This window comes from Salvelinus alpinus, chromosome 17 (assembly GCF_045679555.1).
Source record: "Salvelinus alpinus chromosome 17, SLU_Salpinus.1, whole genome shotgun sequence".
In the NCBI taxonomy this organism is placed as follows: domain Eukaryota; kingdom Metazoa; phylum Chordata; class Actinopteri; order Salmoniformes; family Salmonidae; genus Salvelinus; species Salvelinus alpinus.
In genome coordinates, this window is record NC_092102.1 from 12,799,412 (window position 1) to 12,812,048 (window position 12,637).

General features: G+C 43.4%; 1 protein-coding gene across 5 annotated transcripts in view; it reads left to right on the forward strand.

The window, feature by feature from the left end:
- Positions 1–7,625, forward strand: part of scn8aa (sodium channel, voltage gated, type VIII, alpha subunit a) — a 96,237-nt gene extending 88,612 nt beyond the window's left edge. For all 5 annotated transcript variants that reach the window (XM_071347256.1, XM_071347258.1, XM_071347259.1 and 2 more), the window contains 2 exons: positions 591–861; positions 1,264–7,625. In XM_071347256.1, coding sequence (XP_071203357.1) covers positions 591–861; positions 1,264–2,414 — 1,422 coding nt within the window. In that variant the 3' untranslated portion in view covers positions 2,415–7,625. The remainder of the gene's footprint in view (positions 1–590; positions 862–1,263) is intronic.
- Positions 7,626–12,637: the final 5,012 nt, after the last annotated feature.

Here is a 12,637-nt window from a genome sequence, read left to right on the forward strand (position 1 = left end):
CAGTAATATCACTCCATATTTGTTTAGCCAGCTCAACACACAGTATGGGACAAGGCTCGGTCTTTATGGTGTAAAACACTGCCACAAAAGAATGAAATCAGTATTGTCAGTATTTCATTGTTGACGGAACACTGAATAGTGATATGGAAAGATGACAGAGACTGTCGCCTTGTTGCTAGCGCCTACTCAACTTTGCAGTTTTCTGTTGTTTTTAGTGTTGTTTTTTTTGTTGCATTATTTGAACTATTCCCATGTGTACTTTTTTATTCTTGTATGTATTTATTTTATATGACTTATACATAACTGCATTGTTGAGGAAGAGCTTGCAAGGAAGCATTTCACTGTACTGTTTACACCTGCTGTATCCTGTGCATGTGACAAATAAACTCTGATTTGATGTTAACACTGAACTATTGATTTCAATCGATAACATATTGATTTCCCTGCGATTAACAAAATGTGTGTGTGTGTGTCGTCGTCGTTGTTGTTGTTGTTGTTGTTGTTGTCTGTGTGTGTGTGTTCTCTGCATGCGTACGTTTCTGTCTGTGTGTGTGTGTGTGTGTCTTGCTGTTGTCTCCTTGTCTCTACAGAACTATATCCAAGGGTTGGTGTTTGACTTTGTGACCCAGCAAGTCTTCGACATCTCCATTATGATGTTGATCTGCCTCAACATGGTCACCATGATGGTGGAGACAGACGACCAGTCGGATGAGACGGAGAACATCCTCTATTGGGTCAACTTCATTTTCATCGTGGCTTTCACCATCGAGTTCGTCCTGAAACTCTTCGCCCTGCGCCACTACTACTTCACCAATGGCTGGAACGTGTTCGACACGGTCGTGGTCATCCTGTCCATCGCGGGTAAGTAGAGTCAGGCTGTGTAAGAAGTGTGAGGCTGTGTAAGTAGAGTGAGGCTGTGTAAGAAGTGTGAGGCTGTGTCTAGAATGGCACCCGCTTCCTTATGTAGTGCACTACTTATTGACCAGGACGCAGCGAAAAAGTACATTCTGTGAGCACTACATCAAAACGCACTGATTTTTATCCGCAACAAGTCCGTTTTGTGAAAACAATCCGCTGGTGGGAAAATGGCAGATTTTCTTTATGGGGATTGTAGAATATTCGCATGAAATTCTGGAGCCAATTGGATGGAAACGTAACTATAATTCCAAAAATCGTAGAAGGGAAGAGACATTTTGAAGGTAGACACTGGGAGTCATTTCTGCTGACTGTGTGCTCTGTCTTGTCTACCTTCTCCCTCCACAGGCATGTTCCTGGCTGACATCATTGAGAAGTACTTCGTTTCGCCAACCCTTTTCAGGGTTATCCGATTGGCTCGAATCGGCCGCATCCTGCGTCTGATCAAAGGAGCCAAGGGCATACGGACTTTACTTTTCGCCTTGATGATGTCACTTCCAGCCCTGTTCAACATCGGCCTCCTGCTCTTCCTGGTCATGTTCATTTTCAGCATCTTCGGAATGTCCAACTTCGGCTACGTCAAACACGGGGCCGGGATAGACGACATGTATAACTTTGAGACCTTCGGGAACAGCATGATCTGCTTATTCATGATCACCACATCTGCAGGCTGGGATGGTCTCTTGCTCCCCATCCTCAACTACCCTCCTGACTGTGACCCAACCATGGAGAACCCAGGTGCACCGTCTACAGGCAACTGCGGCAACCCCTCAGTTGGCATATTTTTCTTTGTCATGTATATCATTATTTCCTTCCTTGTCGTAGTCAATATGTACATCGCCATCATCTTAGAGAATTTCAGTGTAGCGACAGAAGAGAGCGCCGACCCGCTCAGTGAAGACGACTTCGAGACCTTCTATGAAATCTGGGAGAAATTCGACCCCTCTGCTTCCCAGTTCATCACCTTCCAAAAACTGGGTGACTTTGCCGACACCCTGGAGCACCCTTTCCGCGTTCCCAAACCCAACACCATCGAGCTGATCGCCATGGACATGCCCATGGTCAGCGGCGACCGCATCCACTGCCTGGACATCCTGTTTGCCTTCACCAAGCGTGTGCTGGGCGACAGTGGGGAGCTGGACATGCTACGCACGCAGATGGAGGAGCGCTTTGTGGCGGCTAACCCCTCCAAGGTCTCATACGAGCCCATCACTTCTACACTGCGCCGGCGCCAGGAGGACGTATCCGCACGGTGCATCCAGAAAGCCTACCGCGCTCACTTGCTTAAACGGGGCTTCATCTGCAAGCGCAGGCCCAAGACCAAGCTGGAGAATGGTGGGACCAACAACGAGGAGAAGAAAGAGAGTACACCCTCCACCGCCTCTCTTCCCTCCTACGACAGCGTGACCAAACCTGACAAGGAGAAACAGGAGGAGAACGAGGGAGAGAGGAAAGAGAAGGACAGAAACCAAAAAGATGAGCGGGAATCGAAGTGTTAGTTAGGGTTCAGTGACTGTCATTAGCAAATTAAGACACACAACGAGAACAGACTCTGAGCCCAACAAACAGACAACTGTATAAAAAGATCATTTGCAAGTTAAAAAAAATGTACGAAAACTATATAAAAAACATGTTTACGGACTTAAATTCAATACAAAATGAAGGATCGAGATTCGTCGTTGGATACTTAGGGTCGGTTGAAGAAAACCACCGATGGCGATGTACATGTTGCCCACGATAAGGATTTAGTTAGGACACCATCATTATCACAAAAGGATTTTACTGCCTAATGATGAATTTCTTCTTTATATCTTGGAAATAATGTGAGGAAGAACCATGATAATATAATTAATTATCAATAATAACTCAATAATAATAAAAGTGTGCCCACCATTGACATACTACATATTACATATATGTTGGGTATCGTCGGGAAAAAAGGGACAGAAACCCCTGCAAACAAAATGGAGGGAGATTTACTGGAGCAAATAGTCTCTTACTGCCACCACCCTGTGTGGACGAGCCCCTGCAGCGAAAGGTCCACCACTATGGGAGCACCCCAGGAGTGGAACGGAACGGAACACTACAGAACCCTCTAGAACTGTTCTACCACGCAGTCTGACTGGGCCTCTGTAACATCCAGTTCCTGTACCGTCCTTCTTATCAAGGAAACACATACAATAATCAACATCTAAGCAAGTTTTAAATACGAAGAATGAAAGATTAGAGAAAGAAAGGAAAAAACCCAGAACAGTAGACAAAGGGTTTTTACTTTTCGTTTGTTTGTGCTGAATATACTTGCGTCTTTACATTATTTGAGCAGCAAAAAAAAGAACAAATAACGTTTAGCCCATGTCACATTTGCCTCTTTTCATCTTCTCTCTCTTTGTTATACCGACATAATGGAAAATACATTTTCTACATGAGCTTTCACACTGTCACACTGGGTAGGGGGCATTAGTCAGCGTTTAGACTTGGGCTGAAGAAGGGCGGGGACTCGCTCTGACCGACCGAGTCTCAGATAACTAATAATTATTGTGCTCGTTCAATGCATAGAAATGACTTGCATGAAGGCATGTTTTGATCAGGAATCATGCATGACGTAATCATAGTCCACAAGACACTAATTCTCTGACCACTACAATGGCTTGACCATACGTTTGAGGCCGTCCACTGGAAAAGTGTATATGAGAACTATAACTGGGAAATGATTTATATATATATATATATATATATATATATACATCTACATATACAATATTGAAGGAATAAAGTGGTATGACCTACCCTTTATTATAATGTTGCTTTTCAACTGCCAGACCAATCTTTTTATGAAGCCCGTTGGGATTTTAACAGGGGATGTAGTGAGGCACTCAGAGGCAAAGTTTTATTCAGGCACATTTATGAAAAATAGAAACTAGAAGGGTTTTTTGCTGCTCTGTTTGTACTGAGAGGGATAGGGAAAGTTACTGCTGAGTTGTACCAAGAGTATTTCTTCAGAATGAGGATGCACAGATTTAGAAAAAAACTTTTCAGACCATTCTAAAGAAACCAAATCTGGGGCTTAGCAACATACCTTGATTTACCTTTTTACATCCAACGGTTACCACCCTTGCCTGTGTTACTATGGTTACCAGTCTTAGCTGTGTTACTACGGCTACTCCCCTTACCTGGGGTCTCCAACCAACTCCTTCTTGTTGTTGTTGCTGTGGCAGTACGAACAGGCAATGTTTGATGCCATATCCTGTATAGCCATATCCTTTACAGATTTGTGTGTAGCGAGCTCAAGTGTCAGTTGAAATGTTTAATTCTCCTCCAATGCTTTGTCTATCTGTGGACAGAGAAGAGAGAGTGTCATCTGTAGGGGAGATGTAACAGATTTTGAAACAGCTGTTTGAAATGTACTAAAGATATAGCGATGCTTCCATAGATTCGTTCTTCTTTTCATATCTGTTTTATCCACTTCTGTCCTCTGTCACTCAGTTAGTTCCCTTAGAATATTGTTCACTGTGACCCAGTGGTACATCAATGGCCTTTTCCAGACACTTTGAGTTGCCAGCTCTGAAGTAAATAGATGTCCTTCTCTGAATCTGATGTCCTTCTTGCAGTGCAATCATTCTCAGAAGAAAGTTTGAATTTTCGAGCAGTGAGAATGTATGTGGCGTAGCCATCTATAAAGCAGCATAGATGCATACTGTAGAAGTAACATAGAGGACAGATAGAGGGTACATAGAGCAGCTGCAGCAAGACATGCTCAGTCACTCCTGGCATGATGTGCTGTAGGACTAAAAGACGGTCGGCCATGGAAGGTTTGTAGAGAATAAAAACAGATCTGATTTGATAGGCTTAATTAGGGAGCTGGAGGATGGTATAACAATGGACCAATGGAGAGACTCGACAGATCCTCTCCCGGACCCTCCACAGTTTCTAGACTGACTGCCATGAATGAAAATGATCAGAGAAAGTAAAGATGGCGAGCCAGAGCAGCAGGGAGAATAGTGATTTTGTCTTCTTAGGAGTGAGTGCTGAAAGTCCCATGTTTGTCAGTGTATCATTGCGCTTTGTGGGACCGCTTCAACACTGTTTGTAGTGTATGGATGTTGGACCCAGGCTTGCATCATCATGTCATATGCTAGCAGGCTATTCTTTTATTGGTCACCTGCTGTATGTTTGATAAATGAAAAATCTGCCTGGGGATAAGCTCAAAGTGGCGTGAACCGTCCAACCGTAGTTTCTCACAGATTGTCTCTGTCTCTTCAGAATAAGAGTCTGTTAGACTTCTATCAGATAGGCCTTGTATGATCAACTCGTATCAACTCATGGTAAGTTGATTCATGATTCACAGTAGAATCGTGCCTTTAAGAACACGTGAGGCGTTTTTAAAGGCAGTTTGAAGCTACTACGACTCAGAGGAAACAAGATGAGCGAGCGAGCGCTAGGCCAGGCCAGGCCAGCGTAGGCCGAACCAACGATACGAGTCAGATCTCTGTGAGTGACAGGCAGGTTAGACAAGATGAGACATAATATTAACACTTCCTCTTTAAGGTGTCTGCTGTTAGTTTTTTTACACAGGCGTGATGGTCGGTCCTCTATACAAACAAACAAACAAACAAACGGATGCCTGGTTGGACAACAACCTGGTATCTACGGACACACCATTAAAGCCATTGTGGTGTGTTGATTGAACACTGCCTGTACCCGTACCTGATATCCCCATGTCCAGTCTATTATAATACTATCTAGAGGACTGTTTACAATATGAAGACATGTCTCCAGATAACGATAACGTCTGTTTGGCTGCTGCACACTTAAAACCAAATACATTCCCGATTGATCGTTCACTGACGATACAACCATAAGAGCAAACAATGCCATCCAATTTTAACCCGTGTTCATTTTGGATGTGATGTTTTAGATGAGTGATGCATTGATCATTGAACTTACTTGGAGAGAAAAAAAATGAACAAAAATAAGAAATATATGTACAGTGGAGGCTATGGTGGCACAATCACTGAAAAGGAAGGAACTTTTTGAGAGAAACTATAAATAATGTATTATATTCTTTTATTTTATCGGCATGCTTTGTTGTGTTTTTTGTAAATACGGAATTTTAAAAAGTTACCACTAATAATGTAAAATGAAACAATAACAGTATAGAATGGCTTCCAGCTATGCCCTTTGTCACATTTGTTACCTTTTGGATTTTTTGAGACACTTTTCACTTTGTTGACGGAAATTGAATGAAATATAGATATTATATAATACAAAAATATATATACATGTATACATATATATGTCTATATGTATATACATATTACAAAAGAACACTGTTTGTTTGTCACATTTGATTTATGTGCAACATGTTCAGTGGATGTCTAAAACTGGTTGGTTTCCAGCACCCTACTGTATGTGTTGGGAAATAGCTCATACAATGTCACTGGAGCTGCTGCCATGGATTGTAGCCTGATATGATTAGAGGTTTATGCTACCAGCACATTTCTCACATTCTACTGCAAACTTTTCATACTTTTTAACCTTCACTTAACAAACACAAACACATACACAGAATAGACACACACACACACACACACACATTCAAATTGACACACAACTATTCACTCACCAACCTAACTAATCAGTAATTTGTCCCAACAAGGTTGGATGTGACTGCCTCTTCCAGTGAAGATGGAGTATGTCTATCCCAACCAAGGCATAGTCGATCTGTCTATAGATACGTCCAACGCTCTAGTACCTATCTATCTATACATAAGGTCAGCAGGCCAATCTATCGTTACATGTCAATGTAAATGTATCTATCCACACCTACATCCACAAAGCCTATTAGGAGTAACTACCCAAACATAAATACAGCCACAAAACATCAGTACTGTTACAGTTCAACATTTCAATGTCTGATCATTTGTGCTTCAATCGTCTCTCACTTACTTTGAATGGTTTGTTTCTAATCTAGTGTTTATCTCCACTCATTGGCATGTGCCTTTTTCTGCTTTTTTCTGTGATTTTTGGGAAGATGATGATACCACACTTAAATGTTCAAAACTGTGTAAGGAGGGAACAGGTGAGGGTGGGGTGGTCGTTGAGTTGAAACTTATGGAGCACAACGTATATCGGGGACTCGAGGCTACAGCACGACACCGTCTGTCCGTACCATACGACGCGAGGAGTCAGAAATTATACTGCCGAGGATCAGATCATCCTAACAACTATTACAAGCGAGAAAACAAACTAACACCCCACCTCTTCTCTTTTAGATAGACTTCAACAATGTGATGTTACCTAACAAAACAGCTCAAACTCAAAATGTTATGTTTCTTGTGCTTATGTGTGTCACCCACTTCTATCGCTTGTGAAAAAGCAGCTTGCCTTCTATATTTCTGTTCTTTCCATCTGAAATTTATTTTTGTATCAATATTGAATTAATTAAATTACGGGACTCTGTTTTCTTTTTTCTTTCTTTTTTTTTGGCATGGATTTATTACTGGCTTTTTTCTTTTTTTGCTGAAAAATTATTAAAAAGTGCTTTTCGAACTGTTGTTTATCATTTGAACACCGTGATATAAAACAGGATATATACAGTAAGATGGTAGTGATGCACAACCACTTGGACTCTTAGTAAGAACTTATGAAAGATTGTCTTCATTTGAGCACGAACCTTTTTATTACCAATAAAGCAGCCTTCCAGTTACAAACTGTATTGTCTGTGGGTTATTTTTAACTATAGATCAAGATTCAGAATATCAGTATTCTACAGTACAGAAGATTTCTACAATATTGTGATTTATTAAAGCAATTGGTTGAGATTTCAAAATATTTCCACATGCAGTGTCTTCGGAAAGTATTCACTATTCCACATTTTGTTACGTTACAGCCATATACCAAAATTGATTAAATAGTTTTTTTCCCTCATCAATTTACACACAATACCAAATAATGAGACAGCAAAAACAGGGTTTTTATAATTTATATAAAAAATTAAAAACTGAAATATAACATTTACATAAGTATTCAGACCCTTTACTCAGTACTTTGTTGAAGCATCTATGGCAGTGACTACAGCTTCAAGTCTTCTTGGGTATGACGCTACACGCTTGGCACATCTGTATTTGGGGAGTTTCTCCCATTTTTCTCTGCAGATCCTCTCAAACTCTGTCAGGTTGGATGGGGAGCGTTGCTGCACAGCTATTTTCAGGTCTCTCCAGAGATGTTTGATTGGGTTCAAGTCCGGGCTCTGGCTGGGCCACTCCAGGACATTCAGAGACTTGTCCCGAAGCCACTCCTGCGTTGTCTTGGCTGTGTGCTTAGGGTCGTTGTCCTGTTGGAAAGTGAACCTTTGCCCCAGTCTGAGGTGCTGAGCACTCTGGAGCAGGTTTTCATCAAGGATCTCTCTGTAGTTTGCTCCATTCATCTTTGCCTCGATCCTGACTAGTCTCCCTGCCTCTGAAAAACATCCCCACAGCATGATGCTGCCACCACCATGCTTCACCGTAGGGATGGTGCCAGGTTTCCTCTAGATGTGACGTTTGGTATTCAGTCAAAATAGTTCAATTTTGGTTTCATCAGACCAGAGAATCTTGTTTTTCATGGTCTGAGAGTCTTTAGGTGCCTTTTGGCAAACTCCAAGTGGGCTGTCATGTGCCTTTTACTGAGGAGTTGCTTCCGTCTGGCCACTCTACCATAAAGGCCTGATTGGCAGAGTGCTGCAGAGATGGTTGTCCTACTGGAAGGTTCTCCCATCTCCACAGAGGAATTCGAGAGCTCTGTCAGAGTGACCATTGGGTTCTTGGTCACCTCCCTGACCAAGGTCCTTCTCCCCCGATTGCTCAGTTTGGCCAGGCTGCCAGCTCTAGGAAGAGTCATGGTGGTTCCAAAGTTCTTCCATTTAAGAATGATGGAGGGCACTGTGTTTTTGGGGACCTTCAATGCTGCAGACATTTTTTTGTACCCTTCCCCAGATCTGTGCCTCGACACAATCCTGTCTCTGAGCTCTACGGACAAGTCCTTCAAACTCATGGCTTGGTTTTTGCTCTGACATGCACTGTCAACTGTGGGACCTTATGTAGAAAGGTGTGTGCCTTTCCAAATCATGTCCAATCAACTGAATTTACCACAGGTGGACTCCAATCAAGTTGTAGAGACATCTTAAGGATGATCAATGGAAACAGGATGTACCTGAGCTCAATTTCGAGTCTCATAGCAAAGTGTCTGAATACTTCTGTACATTTTTTAAACGTATTTAATCCATTTTAGAATAACATTTGGAAAAAGTCAAGGGGTCTGAATACTTTCCAAAGGCACTATCTACAGTATAGACTTATACAATATTGTGATTCTTCACTCATTTTAGTTACAGCAGGCAACACTTTTGATGCAAATTCAAATATGAAAGTCTTTTATAGTTCTTTTTTTTACTGACCCTTACTCATCATTTACAATGTGTTGTTACTAGCCTAGCACTGAGAATCCCTTGCCCTGCACTCTTTCACCATTCTGTGTTTATTAGCTCGTTTTGTTTGTTTCCTACAGTACTGTGGATGTCATTAGTGCATCACAACACACTCCAGGAAATAGAGTCAAGTGTGGTATGGTATAGCAGCTAACAGTCCTTCCCGGCCGTTGAAAGCCATCCTTTGAAATGTAGGGCCTGTATTGAATTTGTTTAAAGCCCCATGTTAACGACATCCCCCCCACAGCCATAAGACAGACCAAAGACCATTATGTTGGTGAGTTCATCTGTATAGCAACACTGCTGCTTCTCTTTGTGGTTCATTGTAAAGAACCAGAGAGTAGATAGCCCAATGGTCCAGTATCACTATCACCCCCCCCGAACCCCCCCCCCCCCTAACATTAAGACCCTGTTTGCGTCCCAAATGGCACCCTATTCCCTTTATAGCTCACTACTTTTGATCAGGTGTCCCAAATGACACCCTATTCCCTTCATAGCTCACTACTTTTGATCAGGTGTCCCAAATGACACCCTATTCCCTTTATAGTGCAGCAATATTGACCAAATGGCTCCCATTTGGGATGCAGCATATGTGTGAATTTCTGTCATCGCCTGAAATAAGAGCAGGAAGAGGGGAAATACATTTAGGAGGAGATGGAGTTGTATGAATCTGATGTAGTAGAGTTGTATTGCTGACGTCCACACAGACAGTGTATGGTACTGACTCTCTTTATGTGTATATTGCACTGTACACATTCACATTTCCTTCCTCTCCTTTCTCTCTCCTTCTCCCTGTCCCTTCCCGCCCTCTTTCTCTCCTTCTCATTGCTCCGTCTTCTTGTCCCCTCCCTCCCTCTCCCTTTTTTTCACTGTCACAAAATGTTCAACCCTGCCTGGTTCTCTCTTCTAGTCACATGGTCTCCCCTGCTCTGCTCAGCTCTCTCCCAGTGTTTCTCTCTCTTCTTCTTCCCCCGCTCCTCCTCCTCTCTCTCGTTCGGTCTCACAGGGTTCTTTCTATATGAAATGTTTTTCTCTATCTTATCCATTCATCTAGACAATTATGCGTGTCGGACCCAGTCCTTTTTTCTATTGACCGTCTCTTCTCTTCCTTCGCCTCTCCCTCGCTCTGCCGGGGATGGCTGTGTGAGTGCAGTGAGGTGGAGAGAGAGAGGGAAGGTGAGGGGGAGGGAGTGGTGGAGTACAGCACTGCAGTGCAGATAAATTAATGCAGCAGAGCAGGCTGACTCAGCAGCCCACTCCCAGTATGCCCCCCCCCCCCCACTTACACACACACACATGGCCCAGTGACTGCGCTGGGAGACAACAACCAGAGCACTGGGACATCACCATGGCACTGGGATATGCTGTGCTAGCTACTAGCCTCCCTGCCTCCACCTTGCTCACACTACACACGCCAAACAAAAACACATATCACATTCATAGAGCTTTATAACCATTATAACGGCCAGCCCTATACCTCTTTTCGTCTCAGGACAGACATGTACAGACATGTACAGTGATGTTATTTAATGTTTTTATTTTGTGGAGGCGGTGTGATGGGGTGTCTGTGTGAGCTGGTAGGTAGGTGTTCAGCGAGTGCTCTGCTAGCTAGCTACAGTACAGTTAGCGCTGGTCCAGGGCATTAGTGCAGCTTGCTAACGCTGAGTCTTCCTGAAGGACCAGAGCTACAGAACAAAGTCCCCTTGTCCCATGGGTTGGTGGGAGGGGAAGTTGGCTTGTAGGCATAGGCTGAGCCCCGGAATGGTCATGTGTTTAGTGTGAGCAGGCAGGCTTACAGTCCGACCTACTTCATAGACAGCCACACCTACCGCTCTCTCTCCTGTCTCCTTCTCTGTTTCTTACTTTCCCACTCACTCTCTCTCCCATTCTCTCTCTTTCTCACTGCCCCTTTATCTCTCTCTCTCCACACCTCTCCCCTCTCACTGGGGTGTATTTGGTCATGTAGCTGCAGTACTTAGCATGTGATTCCTCTCTTTATGACACGAATTGGGGGCCATTATTCTGGTTAACAATTTACGTCTATAATAATCAACCATTATTGTTTATTGGTATAGCTTTGTTAAGATCTTTCAATTCGTGTATCACACAGGAATAGCATGTGTATGATATATGACAGGTGTATTGTGCTAGCTATTAACCATTTAACACAGACATTTAACACAGAATTTAATCAATATGGAATTAGCCTTTTCAATACACCCAGGTGGTGAAAGCCAAAATCAGCAGTGAGAACAGCATGTGTGACTTCTCTCAGCATTTTCTAGCAACTCCTGTTCCTCTCTGCCTTCTCTCTCTTCTGTCTCTCTATGCCTTCTCATCTACCCCTCTCTCTTTTTTCTCTCCCTGCCTTCTCATCTACCCCTCTCTCTTGTCTCTCCCTGCCTTCTCATCTACCCCTCTCTCTTGTCTCTCCCTGCCTTCTCATCTACCCCTCTCTCTCTTCTGTCTCTCCTTGCCTTCTCATCTACCCCTCTCTCTCTTTTCTGTCTCTCCCTGCCTCCTCTATCCTCCCCTAGTCCTACTGCCTCCTCTCTCTCGCTACCTCTCTTTCTCTCTCCCTCGCTTTCTCTCTCTCCTGGTCCTCCCTGCATCCTCTGTCTTTCTCCAGGGAGCTGTGCAGGGGAACCCGGGTAGAGAAGGGGGGTAGCCGGGAGGGGGCTCTCTCCATTTCAGTAGGGACCGGGCTCTCTCCATTTCAGTAGTGGCCAGCAGCATCTCCCTCCAATGAGAGGCGGACACAGACTGCGCTGTACCCCTCCCTCCCTCCTGCATCTACATCCCCTCCCTCCCACCTGCTCCCTCTTTCCATCTCGCCCTCCTTCCATCAGTGGATAATGCAATTCTATTACCGGTAGTCATTCCTTCTCTAGATATCTATCACATGATACAGCCAGCACATATGAGTAACATGGATGATAGTCTGCAATAATTACTGTGGTGGGAAGACACTGTTGATGTTTGCAGTGTATTTACTGTGATTGCTAAACATATGCTGTTACTCACTCCCACGCATAGCGTTTCTAGGCTACATTCCCAAGTCAACATACATGTCTGTGGTGGGAAGCTGTGGTTCTGTTGTTGGTGGCTGGTGTGTCATCTGAAGAGCAAGGGTGCCCACTACTGGTTAGGTGATGTAAGTGTACTGAAACTAGTAGGCTGGCATCATTGGCTAGTCTACCAACAGTCCCTCTCAGTGGGTCTCATTTCAGATGATGTATTAGGCTCTATCTCAATTAT